At 48.8% G+C, this 21410-nt stretch overlaps 1 protein-coding gene across 4 annotated transcripts; it reads left to right on the top strand.

The window, feature by feature from the left end:
* The first annotated feature begins 119 nt into the window (after positions 1–119).
* Positions 120–7870, top strand: CUNH8orf33 (chromosome unknown C8orf33 homolog). Of its 4 annotated transcripts, none has more exons than XM_017809095.1 (7): positions 120–777; positions 1351–1468; positions 3902–4039; positions 4218–4870; positions 6305–6392; positions 6503–6649; positions 6791–7870. In XM_017809095.1, the coding sequence occupies exons 1-7, from the start codon at positions 769–771 to the stop codon at positions 6985–6987; spliced, it is 1350 nt and encodes a 449-aa protein (XP_017664584.1). In that variant the 5' UTR covers positions 120–768; the 3' UTR covers positions 6988–7870. The 4 variants fall into 4 exon arrangements, with proteins under 4 accessions (XP_017664584.1, XP_017664585.1, XP_017664586.1 ...); XM_017809096.1 differs by having other exon boundaries at positions 121–777; positions 1381–1468; XM_017809097.1 differs by having other exon boundaries at positions 124–245; positions 1381–1468.
* Positions 7871–21410: the final 13540 nt, after the last annotated feature.

The raw sequence follows: 21410 nt of genomic DNA, 5'->3' as shown, positions 1-21410 counted from the left end.
AATGTAGGGAAGATATTGAGCCATTAGAGAGTGTCCAAAGGAGGGCAACGAAGATGGGGAAGGGTCCTGAGGGGAAGCCGTGTGAGGAGCAGCTGAGGGCACTTGGTGTGTTCATCTGGAGGAGAATGAGGGGAGACTTCACTGCAGTTCCAACTTCCTGAGGAGGGGCAGGCCCTGAGCTCTGCTCTGGGGGACCAGGGGCAGGACCCAGGGAGTCGCCTGGAGTTGTGTCATGGGAGCTTTAGGTTGGATATTAGAAAAGGTTCTTCCTCCAGAGGGTGGTTGGGCACTGACCAGGCTCCCCAGGGCAGTGGGCACAGCCCCAAGGCTGCCAGAGCTCCAGGAGGGTTTGGATGATCCTCTGGGGCACAGGGGGTGAATCCTGAGGATGGTTCCGTGCAGGCTGACGGTTGGGCTCGATGACCCTTGTGGGTCCCTTCCAACTCGGCCCGTTCTGTGATTCTGTGGCACCCCCGGGCGGGCAGGGCACACACGGGTGTCCCACAGCTCCCTGTGGGGCTCAGGGGAGCGGGGGCAGTCCCGAAGGGACAAACGCGCTGCCAAGGTGGGCGCTGGGCTGTGCCGGGAGCCGTCCGGTTCCTCACGGCCGGAACGGGCCTGCGGAGCGCTGAGGGCTCGCACAGCGAACCGCCCAGGGGCGGCGGGGACAGCCGGGGGAGGCCCCGGGGAGGCCCCGGATCCCACACGCTGCCCGTGACCGGAGGTGGGCGGTGCGGCGGGGCCGCTTCCTCCCCGGCGCGGAGCGGCATGGAGCGGGTAAGGACCCCAAAAGGTGCTCCTCAAAGCAGCGCCGATGCCTTCCCCAGCCCCTCCTTACCTCCTTGTCCCGAACATTCCTTCCACACACACCCGCCCCGCGGGCTGCAAAGCCTTCACTTCCACCTGCTTAGCAGGATGCGGGCGGCGTAAAAATACAGCACAGGGCGCAGAGCTGTGTGAAAGGGAAGTTTCCTGCCGAGGAGACATTGTGCCGTAATAAGCTTCAGGATAAAATGAGAAGTTTTTTGGGTGGGCCTTTAAAAAGGAGAAGGAGGAGAGAAAGAGGGAGAAAAAAAAATCTGTGGGAAGTCCTGGCTTGCCAGGAGCGGGCGGGGGGGGGGGTGTTGTTCCTGCTAGTAGGAGTTTATGGCTGTGATTTTTGTAATGCAGAGGGCTCATTTGGTGCTCTCCGCACAGGACACGTGTCCCTGTGCTGGTTGATGGTATAAATGAGCAGTTGCACAGTGCACCTCCAGTGTAAAGCCAGATCTGATCTATGAGAGGGGAGAGGGCTTCAGAAAGTCAGGTTTGGAATCAGTTTTGGAGACGAGAGATTTGTGCTTCTTTTAGACATTCTTCCTTCCCCATCCCATGTCCAAGGCTCCCCAGGGTGTGTTCCAGGAGGAGCTGAAGTGGTGCATTTCGCAGCTGGAGGCAGATCTCCACCTCACCCCACCCCCAAAACCAGGTATGTTCCTCTTTCCCAGCCCACACATCCCATATTCCAGCCTCAGGTCTGATTTAGCAGATTTGGACATTTCTCTGTTTCTTCTCTCCCTTCTGTTCCCTGTTCTTTTGTCATTTGGGATTTGCTCTAAATACAAAACAACTTAAAGCATTGAATTTTAAGGGCTGTCTATCTGGAAGCAGCTTTACCTTTCATTCCTGTACTGTTCATTCTCCCTGTGTTCTGTATCCTTTCTCATGTTCTCATTTTCCCATCTAATGGCTTGTTTGGTTCTGCTACAGCTCTGCCTTTGTTTTCCATCTTAACTGTGCCAGTGTGTCTGGCCCTTAAACACCAGTAGGTGTTTTTATTTTTGTGAAGCTTGTTCCGAGGAGAAATTACATGGAAGATAAAATCCTATAAAATATTTTTCATAAGGTCACAGATTGATCTTATCAGTACAACTTGTAGAGAAATGCAGACTCACGTCCTGCTCCTGGCCACTACTTAACCTGTAGAGGAGGGGTGTGAACCATCTGTAAAGTGCCCAGGTGAGTGTTTGCTGGTTCACCTGAGATGTAGCAGTAACTAATATGTGCCCACACATGGTGCTTGAGTATCAAGCTCCAAGAATTAAGGCTGGGAGAGCTGGGAGTGTTCAGCCTGGAGAAAAGAAGGTTCCAGGGAGACCCGAGAGCTCCTTCCAGGGCCTAAAGGGGCTCCAGGAGAGCTGGAGAAGGACTTGGGACAAGGGCCTGGAGGGACAGGACAAGGGGGAATGTCTTCCCACTGCAAGAGGGCAGGGTTAGATGGGATATTGGGAAGGAATTGTTGACTGTGAGGGTGGTGAGGCCCTGGCACAGGTTGCCCAGAGAAGCTGTGGCTGCCCCATCCCTGGGAGTGTCCAAGGCCAGGTTGGACGGGGCTTGGAGGTGTCCCTACCCATGTCAGGGGATGGACGAGCTTTACTGTCCCAACCAACCCAAACTATTCTATGATCAGACCGTTTTGTTACCTCTATGTCCTGTGCTGATCTCCAGTGCTCAGCAGCAGGGAAGGCAGCTCCTGGAGGGGAGGCAGGAGCTGAGTCCAGGGATGAGGCAGCAGAAGCAGTGGCCTGGCCAGAAAGGAGCCCCTTTGCACAGAGCCTGAGCCAGGAGAGCAGGGCAGTCCTGCTGATGGTACCCAGGCTCTGCCTGGAGTCCCAGTCACTGAAGGAGTGTGCAGTGAGGAGGCAGATCCAAGCTCTAGCCAGGAATTCAGTGTCTGGATCCATGAGTTATCTGGCTGCAGCAGTGTCTGCATGAGATCCTGGACTGGAACCAGACCAACCCCTTGAAATAGGGGTACACGTGTGCTCAGGACCCTGATACCCAGGTGCTGTGAAGAGACATCCCACTTCTGTCCCACCGTGTCCTAGGGGACATCGGGCCCAGCATTGCCAGCCGGGCGAGGGAGGGGATTGTCCCCCTCTGCTCTGCACTGGGGCAGCCTCACCTGCAATATTGGGGCAGTTTTGGGTGCTGCAGTATAAAAAAGATCTGAAGCTGTTAGAGAGTGTCCAAAGGAGGGACACAAGGATGGTGAAGGGTCGGGAGGGGATGCCACAGGAGGAGCTGCTGAGGGCCCTTAGTCTGTTCAGCTGGAAAAGAGGAGACTGAGGGGAGACCTAATCAGGGTCTGCAGCTTCCTCAGGAGGGACAGCTCTGATCTCTGCTCTCTGTGACCAGGGACAGGACCCGAGGGGACAGCTGAAGCTGTGTCAGGGGAGGGTTAGGCTGGATATTAGGAAAAGGTTCTTCCCTCAGAGGTGGTCGGGCATTGCAGCCAGGAGAGGTGGGACGTGCCCATTCCACAGTACTAGTGCAGTACATCATGCTGTCTTGTGGCTGGAAATGAGTGAGACAAACACTACAAGACTATACGTAGGGCACCCGAACTGAGGTCTTGGGGGACTACTGTCACAGAACAGCTGTGCTTTTTAGAGAATTTGCTCTGACACAAAAAATTTGGATCCCTCTTGTAGTCAGGCTGGTTTCTATGAGAGCCAGGCAAGAGTCCTACTTTTCAGGGTGTGCTCTCTACTAAGATTTTCTCCAGTTTTTCAGAAAAGACACACAGAGCTGGGCCCTGGGATTTGTATTTGCCTTGAGGAGAGGGTTGCTGAGCCCTATGTAACTTCTATGCCATTAGCAGTGCACTTACTGCAGTGTAAGAGTCTGACTGTATGTAATAAGTAGTTAGATTCTCCCCCCCAAGAACATTTCACAGTATTTCATCTTCTAGAAGCGCTTGGAGTTCCCTTTCAACCAAATGCCAGTTGTGGATTAGTCAGAGGTGATATGAACACAGAGCACATTTCAGAGAAGACTCAGTCATCAGCATCCCACAGTGGGGATTTTGAGGCCCAGCATAACCTGTTTCTTGTCTCTCTTGGATTTTTTCTGAGTGCAGTAGAGGAGACCCAGCACATTCTCAAGGTCCTGCGCTCCCCTGAGACTCCTCTTGCAAAGAAGCAACAAGTGATGAGTGATGTGTTTGGGGATTATTGTCTCAGCATGGCTGAGGGTCAGGAGAGCATGGAGAAAGCAGGTGAGCTTGAGCTGTCATTCAGGGGATGGTGAGACTTGATTCTTCTCTGTAGATTTCTTAGGTTGTTCTTTTGATTGAGTCAACTCTCTGGGCAGTGCCTTAGAGAGGGAGCTGCAGTGGCATCCCTGTGGTAGGAAACTGGTGTATTGATAGAAACAATACTCTTTGTCTTTTCTAGGCATGAAACCTGGTGCTCTGGAAGTACAGCCAAGCAGTGGGCAGGCTGCAGATGGTATGAAACAGTCTGACCCAAGCCCTGAGGCAAAGCCAGAGCTGTTCACATCATCTGGCAGCAGCTTCCAATTTGATTTTACACTTTCCGAGACCAACCCAGGAGCAGACCCTGGTGACAGCAGAGCTGTCACAGCCACCAAGCAGGAGAGCTGGAATGGAGCCTTGAGGTTTGCTGCCTCTGGACAAGAACCCAAGTTTGCTTTCAACTTTGCCATCCCAGATGAAGACTGTCCTCAGCTCCAGCTACTTCCCTCAAGCCAACATACAGATCCTTCACTGCCTGCTGAAGCAGCAGCCCTGCCACGGGCTGCAGCCGTGTGGGAGCCCGAGGTGACTCAAGCTGCAGGGAGTGCACCCAAAGAGGACAGAAGCCATGTCACATCAAAGATCCTCCAACCAGAGACTGCTCCTGCAGATGAAGCAGCAACAGTGAAATCAACAGACGAAGCTGCCCAGAAGAAGAAAAAGAAGAAGAAACAAAAACCACCAGTCAGTAAAACGGAGAGAGAAGAAACTGAGACCAGCAGGAAAGCAAAGACAGAAGCTAAGAGCTGTCAAAATACAAATACTTCCCATCACGATGAGAAGACCTCCCAGGTAGTTAAATATTGATGAGATCCCATAATTTATAAACCCTTAACCTAAAGAGGCACTTTATCGCTTTACACAGATGAACAATTAGCATACTGCCTTGAGATGAGAGCTGAAAGACTGGGGTTGCTGCTTGCTTCTTCCAGCAGCTGTTTGCTTTCTCTGCTACACAGCTGAGGAGCCTGACTAGTGGAAAGGGAGTTAATGGTCCTTCAGACTTGTGCTGGAGCATTTCATGTTTAGGCTTGTGACAGCTAATCCTGGGGAGCTGGATGCCATGTTTTCTTAAGGAAATGAAAATAAGAAATGGAGGTAACTGCCCTCAGTCAGTGCCTGTGGGTGCCGAACCAGGCCCTGCTCCTGTTGCCAGGCAGGATGAATTGCTCACATACTGCAAGTAGCAAAGCCAAGGCACAGAGCTGCCACCTGGTGTAGCCAGGGGTCTGGGGTGAAGCTCAAGGTGCTTCTCAGAATGCTCCCACTGTAGGGCATGGCCCAGAAATCCACTGAGGTTGCAAGTTATGTGTCAACACACCATTAAGGCACACCCTGAGGTTTTCTGTTCTGCTGAGGGTCTGGGTCTTCATTTTATTTTACTTCTCAGCACCAGTGTAGGTATTATTAAGAAACAGTGCCAGCTGAGCAATATTGAAATGGAAGATTGCACAAAATCTTCCTTTCTTAATATTCTTCAAGGAAATTGCACTGAGTGTTCACCCGCCTCTGGAACATTCCATCCTACCAATAAACACTGCTGAGTACAGGAGAGGTAGGAAGATTGGAAGGTGAGGTAAAGCCCTTCCAGTCCTTTGGAAGGAGACTGTTGTAGGTGAGGGCTTTTGTGTTTACATATACATAACAGTTACAAATTACTTCGGTCCCAGGGTGCAGCCCTGTTTTCCTGTCCCGCTGCTGAGTTAGCCAGCTGGCTTTGCTCGATGGGACTTGGTTTCCTCAATCTCCATGGGCTTCAGCTTCCTTCTCCTCATGTATTTCTGGTTTAGCAAGCATGCAGGAGCTGAGAAAAAAAGACTTATTTGTCCATTGTTCACTTTTTTTGATTTTATGCAGGTCTGGTGATAGGGTTTTTTTGTTGTTAATGCTTATTTCTCCCATCTGTAAGTGTATCTGACAGCTTCTTTCAGAGGAAAGGCACTGAACAGCTTTCCAGAAAACAGCACCCTCTGAATGGCAGCCACATATTAAACCCATCAAATAGAGGCAGTGAGTTGCAACTAAACAATTATGCAGTGCTTTTAGTTTATCCAATGAAAAACACTAGAGGGAAAATGTCATGGAGTCTGTAAACTGATCACCAGCACGTGATGTTGAGAATAGTCCTGACTTTATGCAGTTCCCTTTTATCTCGTGTAGCAACTGCTGCTTTAATTTTTGGGTGACTTATTTCCTCTTGCTCCCTGTGCCCCACGTTGATGGCAGTCAGATGAGCAGCTGCAGAAGGAGCTGGACTGGTGTGTGCAACAGCTGGAACTTGGCTTGAAGACACAGAAACCCACTCCAAAGCAGGGTAGGCATTCAAATAAAGGCGAGCTCTCTCTTGTGGGAAGGGATGGCAGGAATGCAGGGGCAGAGCCAGCAGGAAGCCTTAAGCTGTGTGCTGTTCCTCCTTTGCTGCAGCTGAAGAGGCTCTCCGGGCCATCAGGACACTGCGCAGTGACAAGGCTCCACTGGTAAAGAAGCGGCAGCTCATGAGAGCCATGTTTGGAGACTACAGGAAGAAGGTGCAGGAGGAGCTGTGCAGGGAGCTGAAGCTCATGGAAACAGGTAGGAGAACTTCTCATAGTGAGGAGAAGAAGAAGAAGAAGAAAGGGACTCACTCCTGCCCTGCAGATTGTTTTGCAGAGTGGAGCCTCGCTATGTGAGATCACTAAACATCTCTAACGGCTCTTTTCTCCCCTCTTTAAGCTGCAAAGACTGCCAGGATCGTAGAGGTGAAGGGAAGCATCCGCAAGAAGAATGGCAAATTCATCCGGAAGTGCTCGGGAGCTTGCAGGAAAAGCCAGGGTTCAGCAGGATTCCCTTCAGAGTCACCCAGGACGCTTTACACAGGTTTATTCAATGACACAGCTTCCAAAGAAGAATTTCGCTTTAATTTCTTCTAGGAAAGTGTCTTAGACTAAAACTGTGGTAAAAAATCCCTGTGCCAGATCCCCTGTAAACTGCAGAACGGTGGAGAGATGCTGTGCAGTAGGAAATGTCATCAGTAAGTCTCTTGATTCTGTTCCAGAGTGCCTTATCTAGAAATCTAAACCAAATCTGCCTAGTACCGTATGACCCCAAGACTCAGCCAGCGTAGTGCTCCTCTGTGCTCACACTGTAGAGAGGCACCTTTGAAAGGGTCAGCAGTGAAAGGATCTGGTTTTCTTCCTGTAGAATTTACATTAACTGTAAAATCTCTCTTTTATACCATGAGATTTTCCCATTCTCCCGTGGTTTTTAAATAGAGCAGAGCTTTCCTAGCAGCTGAGGCAGCCATGCACACAGAGGGGAATGGTTTGGAAAGAAGATGCAGCTTCTGTGAAGATCCAGCAGTGGATATTTGGATGCTTCCACTCCATGAGTCTGTGTGAATGCGGCTTCTGGCATCCAGCAAACACCAGCAATGCCATCAATGACATCGAGGGAGTGGAACTCAGGGTCTGGGGAGAGAGTGCGTGAGAACTATTTTTGCTGATTCATCTCTTTCAATGGCAGAAACAGACTTAGAATAAAACTGCAAATGCTGGTTTAATCCAGCCTAGGGATGTAAGGACAGTTGTTTCCAGACAGGGAAAGGTTTTTGTTGCTGGAGCCAGGTTCTGGCCAGCTAGGAAGGGAGTACAATGAGCTCTTAAATAAAGTTTACTTTGTAAGTAGTCCAGTTACAGCCACCAGTGACTCAGAGGTAAAATCAACTGCGTGCCAACCTTGGGTGGTGGTGAAATGAACTGTCAGAGCCTAAAGACTCTCTTCCACTTGATTTGCATTAAATTTTGGCTTTTTGAATGTGTGTCTCCAGTGTTTCCATACTACTTCAGTCACTGAAGCCATCTCCTGTGTTCCTACAGAAAATCTTCCCACCAAGCCTAAAAAAGCTGAAGGAAGAGAAGTGCTGCAAAAGGCTATGTGGTATCAGGTGTCCCTGGGGAGCAGTGCTTTCCTCCCTTTTATGGTCCAGTCAACCTGTGTGAGAAGTGAGAAATGGGAGTGTGGGCAGATTCCAGGGAGAGCAGCTGAGAGATGGTGGAAAATACTGGCTGGCAAAGACTTTAAAAAACCTGATGTTGGCTCCAAAAAATTAATTTTATTACTAAGCCCTGACGCAGGCAGTGGCATCTGCAAGAATATTTTTTTATTATTTTAAAAGAATATTTTAAAGAATTCCTGTCTGAGAAACTGAACCTGGATAACATGTACGACAGGGAAAAATATACAGAGCTGACTTTATGTCTTCTTGAAGTCAATGGGTAAAAACTGGAAATCAAGGTTGGCATATTATTTTATTTGCCAAGGAGCACAACTTTGACTGTGTGGAACAACCTTAGACAGTTTTTTTTTAGTTTTGATTTCCAGGATTTTTTATTAAACATACAAAAGCTGTGTCCTTGTCAAACTTTTAGTGTTTTCATGCCATTTAGTGAGATAAAAGAGCATCTTGTACATGACCTTGGAACTACAGCTGTTTGCTTTCCTGGCTGGTTGTGCAGCAGATGTCTGGGAAACGGTTATTTTTTCCCTTCTCCTGTCTCAGGTAAAGCTAAAGCTGCTAAAATGTTACAAAATCTTTGCTGTGGAAGGCTGCAGGAGTATTCTGGGAAGCATTCTTATATAACTGCCTCGTGCTTATGCTGTTCCTTAGGCGTTCACAATTAGAATAAAGATACCAGTGAGGTGTGTGTTTGGTGTAACCTGATCCAGCAGTTTATCTTCAGATAAAAAGAGGTCAGAGAAAAATGCATTCTGATATGAGAACAACTTCTGTGGTTTTCCAGAGATCTGGATAATGCTGACCTACAAAGCCAGCCTATGTTCCTTCTCCTGTGCTCTGTTATTGGAGGACTTACATACGTGTATATGGGAAGGCAAACGTTCATCAGTGTGATCCCTCACATCCCTGAGTGTCATTCCAGGTCAGTTCCACAAGTCAGCATGGGGATCTTGGACAAAGCATTTTGCCTCTCTCTGTCCACTCCCTGTTTTCATAGCCAAGGTGATGCCTCCTGAGTTTTTGACAGATGCGCCCAAGTTACTTCACTAGTGATTTTGTGTTGAAGAGGCAACACTATGGTATTTTGCATCTGAAACTACAGCAGTCTGTACTTCATTTTTAAGCTTTGCAATGCTTGAAGCATCTCTGCTGTGTTACATTTGTTTGAAAGGAAACAAGCAATGTTAATAGGAGTTAGGAAGTGCTGTGGGCTGCTCCACCCATCCTTTCCCCTTTAGAGGGGCCACAGTGCAGTCTTAATGACTTTTTTTTTTTAAAGTGGTGTTTTCCCCTTTTAGTATTTCTTTAGGATTTCAACAATGTCTCTTGTTGCAGCAGTGTCGGGTTTGGGTCAGGGCTTTGCTCTGCTAGTCAGTGTAATACCTGTAGCTGGAGGTACAGGTACATTAATGCCCCAAGGCATTAATGATGTACAGCAGTGAGAGAGAAGGGAGATATTGTCATCTGTCTGGACATCTCTGTTCCACTGTTCTTGCTTTAAGGAAATATAGCTCAGTTTTGGTAGAAAATCGAGCTCAGTTGTCTGTCTCTGCATCCTCTCCTCAGCTGTGTGCCTGGCATTTGAGTTTGGTGCCAAAAGGGTGACTGGATTTGGTATTCTGTATCTCTTTGGTGACTGCCCACCTAAATGTAGGGCAGCAGTGCCAGGCCCAGGCTTGTAGGCTGCAAACTGCTTACGGGAGCTTCCAGCACGGCTGTGACCTCAGGAGCGAGTTAAAGACAAGGCAAAAGGGAATGTGAAGTACCACAGTGCCTCTAGAGCCAAATTTGCTTCATAGCATCAATCTTGAAAAACTAAAAGCTGAGGAGCAGCTTCTAAAATGAGTAACAGGGTAAAGGAGCACTGTGACCTGTCTCAGACCATTCACTGCAGTTAAGCGGGAGAAATGTCTCGCTTTGGGGAGCAAAGTGAAGAATTTTAGGGTTATTTCTGTGGCAGGGTGAGGCCAAGAATGTTTCCACATGGAGGCAGCAGAAACCTGGATGTGATCTCTGGTCCTTTTGGGCTTGGCACCCTCCTCTGTAAATAGATCCTCTGAGCAAAGGTTAGGAAAAGCAATCCCATTCCAGACAGACCCTGCCTCCAATTGGAATGGCCAGCCTCCCCGCTCCCATCCCTACCGGCATTTTGGCTGTTATCCTGGATGCTGGACACTAATCAGTACATTTGTCCCACCCCTTCTCCTAGGCTGGGTCAGTGGAAATGCATTTATTGGCCCTTGAGCCGCCCCTCTTTGAGTAATCTGGGGGGCAGAGTTACCAAGGAGCAGCCCACAAAGGATCTCCAAGGGATCCCCACAAAGTCCAGCTGGAATCATCTTCAGAGTCTCAGCAGCCACTTCTGGGGGGACTCCCTCTCCCAAGACCAGCAAAGACAGAAAGCCAACAAGTTGGTCCTACTGATCCTGTAACTGAGGTGACTAGTATTACCATGTCTCACTTAAATTTTTAAGAGTGCTGAGAGTGCTGAGTGCTGACTCAGCAACTAATCACCCCTAAAGGATAAAATATTATCTTCATTTGGGGAGGGAAACCCCAATCCTAATTTATCTTTTCTTTGAATTAGAAAGAAGAAAAACTTAGTACTTCAAGCAAGACAACAACTGGAACACTGTAACGGAAGGCTGAAGAGTGAGGAGCATTGAACCTGCAGCTCCATAGCAGGAAAAAGAGGAGATACTGCTATTTTAAGGTCATATGAAGCTGTGACAGATGATCTTGTATCTTTCTGCTGCCTAAGATTTCTTTGTTGCTCACTGTTTGTGCTGCTTTCGTGTTTAGAACCGCGGAAGGTCTGTAAGATGCTTCTTCGGAAAATCCAGCTTTGACATCCCTTCCCACAGTGGTTTGATTACTGGCACCAGTCTTCCTGTGGGCACTGTCAGCTGGGGAGTGCTGACCACTGGCTGGGTTTGGTCCATTTTTGGCTTCTTCCCTGTGAGTGCATCAACAGGCACGACCAGCTCCTGATACCTTCCCACTAAGATGGAAGAACTTTGGGTTGTGTATCTCTGCCTGATCTTGATGATCATCGTGCTTGTTCTAATGAAGCAAAACCTGCATGTGGAAGAGGCCAGGAAGGACAGGGAAAGCAAACCCTCCTCACCATCCTCTTCCTTTTCCCCCAGTAATGTCAGCAAACAACTGGAGCACACCCAGGAAGAGCTGGATAAGTATCTGGAGAGGCTAAACAATGTCTTGTTTGACACAGAAGCCAGGAGAAGGGATGGCCACCATGAGCAGAAGTCCCACCATCACAGAAGTGCTGATTTTGTGTCAGAAACTAAGGAGCACTCTCAGCACCTGTCAGGCTCCACAGAAGTCCAGGTATGAGCCTTAGAAAGACTGTCAGACTCAGCTAGACTTCGAGCTCCTGGCTGAGGTAGTGAACCCTGAGGAACTGCATAGTCCATGAAGTTGGACAGGGAAGAGGTTGGGGGAAGTCTTGCTGTTTTGGAGATAATATGTTCCTATTTTTGCACTGTTTATTTCGACATTAGGCACTCATCCAGAGACAGCTCTGTGTGACAAGTGTGGTATGTATGTTACACGTGAAGGATGTAAACATTGGCATTAGCACCCATGCATGTGTGTATATCCATGATGTAATTTACTCCTTCCCATAGAAATAGAAACAGGCATCATTTCTTACTTCAAGAAATTACTGTGCAGCTCTTCAGCTGTCTTAAGTCTCCCTCTTTGCCCACATACAGCCACATTTTGCCAGTTTGCCCAGCTAAGGGTCTGGCCCAGGAGGGTACAGGAGCTTTGCAGACACCTGTCTAGAGATCATTGCATGGTATTGAGCCATGGGAAATACTTCTGGAATATCTCTTCTGTGCATGATGATCATGCAGAGTGTACTATGTAAACATAAAAGGCACTATTGGCAACCTGCAAAAATTCCTTTGCCTTGGCCAAGGTCCTTTTTTAGGGGCTGAAATGATGCAAGGCTTTATATTTTTATCATGAACCACATCAGATTTTGCCCTTGAGATGACAGTTTTCATGGCAGCTCTGCAAGGCTGTGTCACTTTATGCCAGCAGCTGTTAGTATTCTTCATTCCTGAGACATGGATCTCACAGTGCCAATCCCCACCCCCAGAGCATGTCCTGGGTCCAGGTGAGAGCTCCAGCACGAAGCCTTCGGTGCAGAGGAGACCCTGATGTCAATAGTGGTGCCCTGCCCAGGAATCAAGAGAGATTTCTTGGTGAGGAAGGCACTGCTGTGAACAACCTTTGCAGTGAGCCAGGACATTATAATTTCAAAAGTCTTCTGGAGCTGCCTGAGCTATCTGGGGGAATCAGTACAGTCTGTTCAAGGCAGAGGGGCAGATACACAGTGTTGTTCAGAGCACATGGGCAGGAAGAGTAGTTCAAGTTTACTTAGTAATTCAGATTTATTTAGTGGCCAATTTCATTTACTGAAGAAGGTGCTATTTTATTAGATCTGCTACAGATCAAAGAATAGTAATGATTTTTCATTATGGAAATGAATCATGTTGCAAAATAACAGTGTTAGCTTATTTTTCTGTTGTGGTTAAAGATGATTGTGTTGACAAAATACACACTGGGGAGAAAAGGTGCTGTGATCCACTGTTTTCACACAGTTCAGTCTAATGCTAGGCACCTTCAGGGAATGTTCACTTGATTAGAAAAAGGGGGTACACTGTTTTCACACACAGAATCACAGAATGGTTCAGGTTGGAAGGCACCAAAGTGGATCATCTAGTCCCACCTCCCTGTTCCAGCAGGGTCATCCCAGAGCACATGGCACAAGATTGCATCCAGAGGGTTCTGGAATATCCACAGTGGGGGAAACTCCACACCCTCTCTGGGCAATCTCTTCCAGTGCAGAGGAAAGTTCTTCCTCATGTTCAGATGAAACTTCCTGTGTTCCAGTTTCTGCCCATTCCTCTTGTCCCACTGCTGGGCTCCCCCAGCAGAGCCTGGTCCATCCTCTGCCCTCTCCCTGCAGACAGTGACAGACAGGGATGAGGTCCCCTCTCAGTGTCTCCTCTGGAGGCTGAACAGCCCCAACTCCCTCAGCCCAGAACTGGACACAGCACTCCAGGTGAGGCCTCACCAGGGCTGAGCAGAGGGGCAGGATCCCCTCCCTGACCTGCTGGAAATGCCCTTCCTCACACACCCCAGGATCCCCCACCCCGGTCCCAGGGCTGGTCAGGGACAGCTGGTGTCCACTGGAACCCCCAGGCCTTCTCCACTGAGCTGCTGCCCAGCAGGGCAGCCCCCAGCCCGGGCTGGGGCATGGGGTTATTCCTCCCCAGGTGCAGGACCCTGCATTTGCCATTATGTTCAGAGACTTGATGCAGCAGATGATCCTCATGTGAAAGCTGAAAACTTTAATATGAGCTCCTTTGCTATCTGGAATGAACAGTAACCATGCAGAAGTAAAGCAGCAGAACTAATCTTTTGTTGTCCTTCATTTTGTGTTTTGGGAGCAGTGAGAAAGAAGTCGCCCCATAAACAACCTGAAAAATCAGGTCAGGACACTGAAATGGGGAACTTGAGCTTTGCTCGGAATAGTGTTAGTGCCAAAACTGCTGGGTGGGGGGCAGGTGTTTATTGCCCAGGCAAAGGCCAGGAGTTGGGACAGTTTCAGGAGCTGTGTTTGGGTGGTTCCCTGGGTGCATGGCGTGAGGGAGATGCAGCCAAGTCAGAACGTGCTGTCTGGGAGCAGAATGTGTGGGTATGTCCAAGGGCCGTCGGATCTGTCCCAGGTCAAGGACATTGATGTTTTTGTTCAGGGAGGGGAGAGCATTCTCTTCCTTCTTCTGAGAGCTTTGTCTCTTATTTGGAGTGATGTAAGTTGTTGGGATGGGCCAAGTTAGGAACTCTGGAAAGTGAAATCATTGTCTAGCAGAGGTAGGAAGGGTTGCAGCAAAAGCTTCTTCTGTAAGTGTGCCAGTCTTCTCATTCAGCCCCATCAGGATCTCTATTTCCTTTTCCTGTCCAGTTCTCTAGCAGCCTGCTGGCACTGCTGTGTAGGGAAGAGAGCTCTGTGAGGGATGGAGAAAGAGAAACCACAACCACACTGGAGCAAGGACATTCTGGAGCAATATCTCTGGAAAGGCAGAGTACTGTAACTAGTATTAGTAAGAGGCAGTACTAGCTGCAGACTTCTCAGGGGACATTGGATTTTCTCAGTGGACTTTGGCCACAGTTGGTCAGCTGTCAATTTAGATTCCTTCAATTATTCCATTTTCCACTGGAAGAAGCTGTTCTGTCATGAAAACAGATATTTAGAAGGAGGTCAGAATTTTTTTTGTCACTCATCTAAGCTCTTGCCTAGAAGGGTAGAATCCATATTTTCTTAAGAATTCCTATTTGTTGCTACACATTATGATCTAAAAATGATTTCTAGATTTCCCCCATTTCCCACTTATTCCCTGTTCTCATGGAAACTGGGCAGTCCACTCATTACAGCCAAAACGGGAGCAAATGAATGGATTCAGAAGTGTGGGAGGAGTAAGATGGGTGAAGATGTTGTGACGGAGCAGTGAGCAGATTATTTGGGAAAAATGCACTCAGAGGGCTTCCTGCTTCATTAAATTTAATGAGAGCAGGGTTATTTTTCAAGTTTTTTCCAGAAGCAACAAAAAGTGAATGGTGGCAGATGGCAGGGAGGCGTGGGCCTCCCACACATTGGAAAAATAGATTGCCAGCCAGTCTGTGGGACATGCCATGAGTGGCAGAGCACGTGTGCCTGTTGGGACAAGCACAGGGTGGAAGTCCTCAGTGTAGCCATGGTTTTAGAAAACCCACAGTGCCAGCTTGGAGCCACACGGGGGGAAAGTCAGTGCAATGCCCCAGCCAAGGGTGAGTCGGGAGTCGTTTCCAAGGGGTGTGTGTCCAGCAAGGACTGGAGTTCAGAGGGAGCGTGCCAGGGGTGTCTGTCATCAGGGGCTGGGAAATACCTGCTGGGGAGATTGATGGTGGCTTGCCTGGCTCTGATGGCCCTGTAATTGGATATGCAGAGTTTGACACGGGTCAGGAGTGCCTCTGCTGGAAGTGCTTTCTATAGTCAACAACCTCCAGTGCTGTCCTTAACCTGACTATAGAGGCACAGAGTCACAGGACAGTTTGGGTTGAAGGGGACCTTGAAGCTTATCTTTTTCCAACCCCCTGCCATGGGCAGGGACACCTTTCACCGGACCAGGTTGCTCCAAGCCCCGTCCAACCTGGCCTTGGACACTTCCAGGGATGGGGCAGCCACAGCTTCTTTGAGTCATATCCATGAAAATCCTTGTGGTGACATGTCAATGGTAGTACAGCCATGATTCATGTGACTGAAGCAGAATAGGCAGAGCTGCAAGAGAAAATAGTGATTATTCACCCACACAAGGTTAACTTCTTGCAGCCCTGGGCCTCCTCACTTCTCCAGGTCTGACAAGAGTAGCAGGCTTTCTGTAGTGCATTCCTGGTGGATTTTGGCTGATTTTATTTGTGCTACAAGAGCCTCTACACCTTCAGTCCATCACCTGGTTCAGTCCGCTTCTTCAGCCCATCAAAGGCCCTGAAAACTACATAGATGGCTAAGACAATCATATGGTTAAACCTCTGTGGATCTCATGCTGCAGTGATAGACACCTTAAATGACACTACCTGAGGTTACTGTCAGGGTGTTTCTGTAATCCCCTCAGGCCCTGCCCTCGTGCTGCTTTGCAGGCCTGTGTTGCAGCTGTCGTTTTGCAGGCAGAGAGGCTTGTAGGCAGAGAGGATCTCTGTCATTACACCTATGCAGCTTCTCTGCCTCAAAGGTATCATTTGCTCTCAGGAAAGATTATCTGTCTGCCACATTAGTGTTTCAGGGTGCCCCTGATCTACAGATAGAATTATAGAATATCCTGATTTGGAAGGGACTTACAAGGATCATTCAGTCCAACTCCTGGCCCTGCCCAGGACAGCCCAGAAATCCCACCCTGTCCCTGAGAGCATTGTCCAAATGCTTCTTGAGCTCTGGCAGCCCTGGGGCTGTGACCACTGCCCTGGAGAGCCTGTTCAGTGCCCAACCACCCTCTGGGGGAAGAACCTTTCCTTAAAATCCAACCTAACCCTGCCCTGACACAGCTTCATGCCACGTAGGCTCTTGTAAAACCACGGAAGGGATGAGGTGGGAAGGATGAGGTCAATGCTCAGTGCACAGTCAGCTGCAGCATTTTTGCCCAGGGACACACCCAGTCAGGTTTTTAATATTTCTATCTAGAAACCTGGATGTCCTCTAACATGTGAAAGTCTGAGCATTTGTGCAGGAAAATCAAAACACTTTCTTTTGAAGTCTCTGCTTCTCTCCAGGTCCTCTATTTCTGTATTGCCTCTAGGTGTTCCCAATCTCTTAGCCCTCTAGCACACAGTAGCCCCCGAGAAGTAATTTAGGCAGATATCAGGACATAAATCCGAAACATGACATTTCATGTTTGTGCCTCAGCCCTGACTTTTAATCAGGTATATTCCAAGCAGGGTGAACTTCTAATTTACTCTTTTAACATGAGGAGACGGTTCTGCCCTCTTTGCCTTGCTGGTGAGAAAGCTCAGGGTGTTCCAGCAAGATGATAGAGGTTCAATAGGTTTGGAGTCCATCATCAGTAACAAGTATTTGTTTACAGGTAGAGATTTTCTTTCTCCTTGAATCTCTTTCTTACCTCAGCAGCTGGTGACAGTTAAGTGACAGCTATATTTGTAGTCTAGAAGATTAGGATGGGGTTTTTTTCTTGCGGGATTTAACTTCCAGTTGGCTGGACAGTTAATTGTGTCACGGTCTGCATGTGACCTACAAGCTCTGTAAGAATCCAGCTTGTCCCAGCAGTCTGTAATGTGAGCCAGCACTCAGCAGTGGAGATGTGTGTGTGGATCCACCCTGTGCATTCAGAGAGAAGGATCCATACAGACTGAAGAGGACCAAAGAAGAACATGCATTTAATCATTTCTGCTTTGTTAGGCAGCATGTGGGAGGCTTTTGTGGACTTGCTTCCAGGAGCTGACAAAAGAATATTCAGAGAAAAAGTGAGTCAACATTGTCATCCTATACACATTTCCATTTTTAGGTTTGTTGAATTGATTTCCCATTTCAGTGGTGGATGTCAGATTCAGGTTAAAAGAGATAAAAGGAAGGGTGTAAGGTCACAAGTTAGTAGGAATGTTAGTAGGAATATTAGAATGACAAGGGATGGATATTTATGGCCTTCCATGGATCTTTGCTCTCAAAAGGTTCCAAGAGCACTGCCCCTGGATTTTATTTGTTCAAGGACATTGTGCAAACAAGTTTCAACCTCCAGGTTATTCATAAGCTGACTGTACTACACGTGTTGCCCATTTGGTATCACTGTGGGGCTTTGTGATGAGGCATTTTTAATCATGTGGCACTTGCTCATAAAACTGGGTAAGTCAAGATGAAGGAAGAGAAAGAGGGCACATCGACTCAAGGAGATGGTTGGTTCTTTGGGGAATCCAGTAGGAAGAGTTGATGTTATTTTGGGGGTGGAAGGAGGAAGTCAGGAGTAGCTAACTGAACTTCCCCAGGCTGAACAAAGAGGGTCAAAGGCCATCTCTGTAAAGGACAACCTGGACAGGGTTGTTAATTCCAGAGAATTTGCCAGGTGGAGAGAGCAGGGCAAGCCTGGAGTGGTGACCGGGGAACAGTGAGAAGTGACTAGGAAGAAACTCAGTGAAGAGAATCACAAAAAAAGTAGGTTTTGATAAAGCTCCCCGACAGAGTTGCAGGAGCTGTCATGGGGATGCTTTTAACCCACTGCAAGTGTGGAGAGCTGATGTTGGCTTAAATCACTCTCAGGGTGTTCTGAGTCACTTCATAGAATCACAGAATATGCAGAGTTGGAAGGGACCAACCTCAGTCCAACTCCTGGCCCTTCCCAGGACACCCCAACAATCCCACCCTGTGCCTGAGAGTGTTGTCCAAACACTCCTTGAGCTCTGCCAGGTTTGGTGCTGTGCCCACTGCTCTGGGGAGCCTGTTCGGTGCCCAACCACCCTCTCCGGGAAGAAACTTTTCCTGAGATCCAAACTAAACCTCCCCTGACTCAGCTCCAGCTGTTCCCTGGGTCCTGTCACTGGTCACGAGAGTGAAGAAATTGGTACCTGCCCCTCTGCTGCCCCTTGGGAGGATGTTGAAGACTCCAGTGAGGTCTGACCTCACTCTCCTCCAGCTGAACAAACCAAGTGCCCTCAGCCACTCCTTATACAGCTTTCCCTCCACCATCCTCGTGGTCCTCTTTTGGACACTCTAATACCTTAATGTCTTTTTTATATTGCAGTGCCCCAGACTGCCCCCAGGACTCGAGGTGAGGCCGCCCCAGGGCAGAGCAGAGCAGGACAATCCCCACGTTTTCCCAGGCATCAATGCTGGGCCCGAAGTCCTCCAGGACACTTTTGCCATGGCTCACATGGCTGGTGGAGCGTTTAGGTGCAGTGAGTTCATCTCTTGGACTAAGTCTGAGGAAGGATGGAGCGAATCACCACTTACCCTTGATTGCTCAGGGCCCCGTCCAACCTGGCCTTGGACGCTTCCAGGGATAGAGCAGCCACAGCTTCTCTTGGCAACCTGTGCCAGGGCCTGAGCAATGTCACAGCCAAGAATTTCTTCGTAATACCTAATCTCTACCTACCCTTTTTCAGCTTAAAGCCATTCCCCCTTGTCCTGTCACTCCAGGCCCTTGTCCTCAGTCTCTCTCCAGCTCTTTTGGAGCCCCTTTAGGTGCTGGAAGGGGCTCTCAGGTCTCCCTGGAGCCTTCTCTTCTCCAGGCTGGACACCCTCCAGAGCAGAGGGGCTCCACTCCTGGGACCATCTCTGTGGCCTCCTTCCTGGCTGCTCTTGTTCAGCTTCTGGCCTCAAGCTGTGGGCATCCCTGCTGAATGGTGTTCACAGGAAACCCACAGCTCTTATCTGGAAAAGTCTTGGAAAAGCTGTCTGTTGTTTGAAACCTGTCTCTGTCCAAGCATTGCCCCCACGCTGCTGCCACCTGCCCTCTTGCAAGGGCTGTTCATGGGGCACCCAGCTCCCAGCAGGAGCCACGGGGCTTGGATCCTGCTCCTGAAGGTGGATTGCTGCAGGATATGGACTGCCTGACCGGGGCAATGTTGAGTTACAGCCAGCCCCCCACAAAAATGCAGGACCGTGCCAGTATGACCAGTTCAAATATCCCAGCTGAGAGCAGGAGCCCCTGGCAGTCTTTCAAGCAGAGAGGTCAAATTAATGTCACAGCACACCTCTGCCAGAAGGAAGGCTTGTGAAAGTGCATTCTGGGAGCTAACTGGATGTGATTTCCCCATCTGTTCTGTATTTTTCCATTCCTTTGTTTGTTTCCTCTCACTGATCAGGCCTAACCTGCTGGAAGGACATCATGGTTTGGATGCCAGAGGATGATGGTGAAGCCTAGATGAGGCAAGGGTGGCTCAGATGATATCTTTGGGTGATTTAAAGCCCTTGGATGGGTGACAAAGTTCAAAAACACCTCTGGAGGGCAGGCAGCGCTCAGCAAAGAGCCCACATAGCAGGTCTCCAGCAAGTCTTGCCTTCAGAGAGGTCTCAGGAGTTTTCCCAGCTGAAAGGTCAGGTCCTGTTCAACTGCTCAGAATGGCCACTCCAGTAAGAAACACAAATCCTTGCACCAGCTCACATAAGCCACAGGAGCTCCTCTGAGTTCAGAGGGGATCATTTCACATACCCAAGGGTACCTGCTCACAGGAAAGCCTTGCCTGTGAGGTGACCCGAAATGTAAACCAGCTGTTGGCAGCACCAGTGCCCAGGCACAGAATCAGAGAATCACTCAAAACTTTGGGTTGGAAGGGACCTGAAAGCTCGTCTCCTTCTGCAACCCAATTGTGTCTTGTCCCATGGGCAGGGACACCTTCCACCAGCCCACGTTGCTCCAAGCCCCGTCCAACCTGGCCTTGGACATTCCCAGGGATGGGGCAGCCACAGCTTCTCTGGGCAACCTGTGCCAGGGCCTCACCACCCTCACAGCCAAGAATTTCATCCTAATACCCAATCTAAATCTCTCCTCTTTTAGTTTAAAAGCACTGTATGTCCATGTAAAAAAGTTGTCTCTCTTTTATAAGCCCCCTTTACGCCCTGGAAGGGACTCTCAGGTCTCCCCAGAACCTTCTCCTCTCCAGACTGAACACAGCCAGCTCTCCCAGCCTGTCTCCATACCAGAGGTGCTCCAGCCCACGGAGCATCTCCATGGCCTCCTCTGGACCTGCTCTAATAGGTCCACATCCTTCTTGTGCTGAGGACTCCAGAGCTGGAGGCAGCTCTGCAGGTGGGGTCTCACTAGGGCAGAGTAGAGGGGGAGAATCCCCTTACCTTCATCCTGCCATCTGGACTCAGCCCATACAGCATAATCCATAGGTTTGGAAAACAGTCTAAACCAACGATAACATTCAATACCAGTGTGGGAGCTCAGGAGTCACTCGTGTCCCCAGTCCCTAGTGTGTAGTTCAGGTGTGTGGCTCTGGTGACAGGCTGCAGGACACCATTGTTTCCTGCAGTCACTGAGAGGGAGCAAAGCAAACTTCAGCCATCAGACCTGCAAACTGACTCCCACTGCTTGCCCCTCACTCCAGCATGGTTCTCCTCCCTGACTCATCCTCACTTGCCAGCTTATGGTACGAGGAGGGTGAGCAAGGAGATGGGAGACATGGGGGAAAGCCCAGTAGGGATCTTATGATTGATGAAAATAGGATTTGTGCACTGCATTAAGCTTCTTCCTACCCAAGGCATGAGTCTTTCTGAGCTGGATCCTGTGGTGAGCAGGAAAAGGGTGGGGAATTCCAACCTGGTGGGAGAAGAGGCCCAGCAAGGAGCTGCTGACAGCAGAGGGCACAAAAGACAGCGGCAGCAGGGGCTTGACACAGGTGTATATCACTATACAAGTGATATCTTTTATCTATATTAAATCAAGTCAGAGGTTTTTTAATTTCCCCTTATGACCATAAAAAGAGTTCTTAATTATGATTTTTAAAGCTTTTTTTTCTCTAACTTTAATAGTTTTCTTAATATTTAAAATCCAATGCCACTTCATGGACTCTGTGGTGTGATTTCCTTTGTTATCCCAAATAACAAAGCACCAAATACTCCAGCACCCTTGGATCAATGTAGTCAGTGTTTCCATTGATAAACTCTGAATCCTTAAGGACATCATTTCACCCCATCTCCTTTTGAATTCACTCTTTTCTGGATACATTGTGACTGCTGAGTTGAACAGATTAGAAAATGCCATCTGCATTTTGAGGTATTTGCATTCATCATTCAGCTGGAGTTAGGAAATGCCTAGAAAA

This window comes from Lepidothrix coronata, unplaced genomic scaffold, assembly GCF_001604755.1.
Source record: "Lepidothrix coronata isolate B3197 unplaced genomic scaffold, Lepidothrix_coronata-1.0 Scaffold24, whole genome shotgun sequence".
In the NCBI taxonomy this organism is placed as follows: domain Eukaryota; kingdom Metazoa; phylum Chordata; class Aves; order Passeriformes; family Pipridae; genus Lepidothrix; species Lepidothrix coronata.
Note: the sequence above shows the minus strand (reverse complement) of the source record. Positions and strands in the feature narration are given on the sequence as shown.

Excerpts from the sequence above, each read along its gene's own strand:
- CUNH8orf33 (XM_017809095.1), top strand. Across the intron at positions 1,469-3,901 it reads CACCCCACCCCCAAAACCAG|TAGAGGAGACCCAGCACATT; the intron begins GTATGTTCCTCT and ends TTCTGAGTGCAG. Across the intron at positions 4,040-4,217 it reads GGAGAGCATGGAGAAAGCAG|GCATGAAACCTGGTGCTCTG; the intron begins GTGAGCTTGAGC and ends TGTCTTTTCTAG.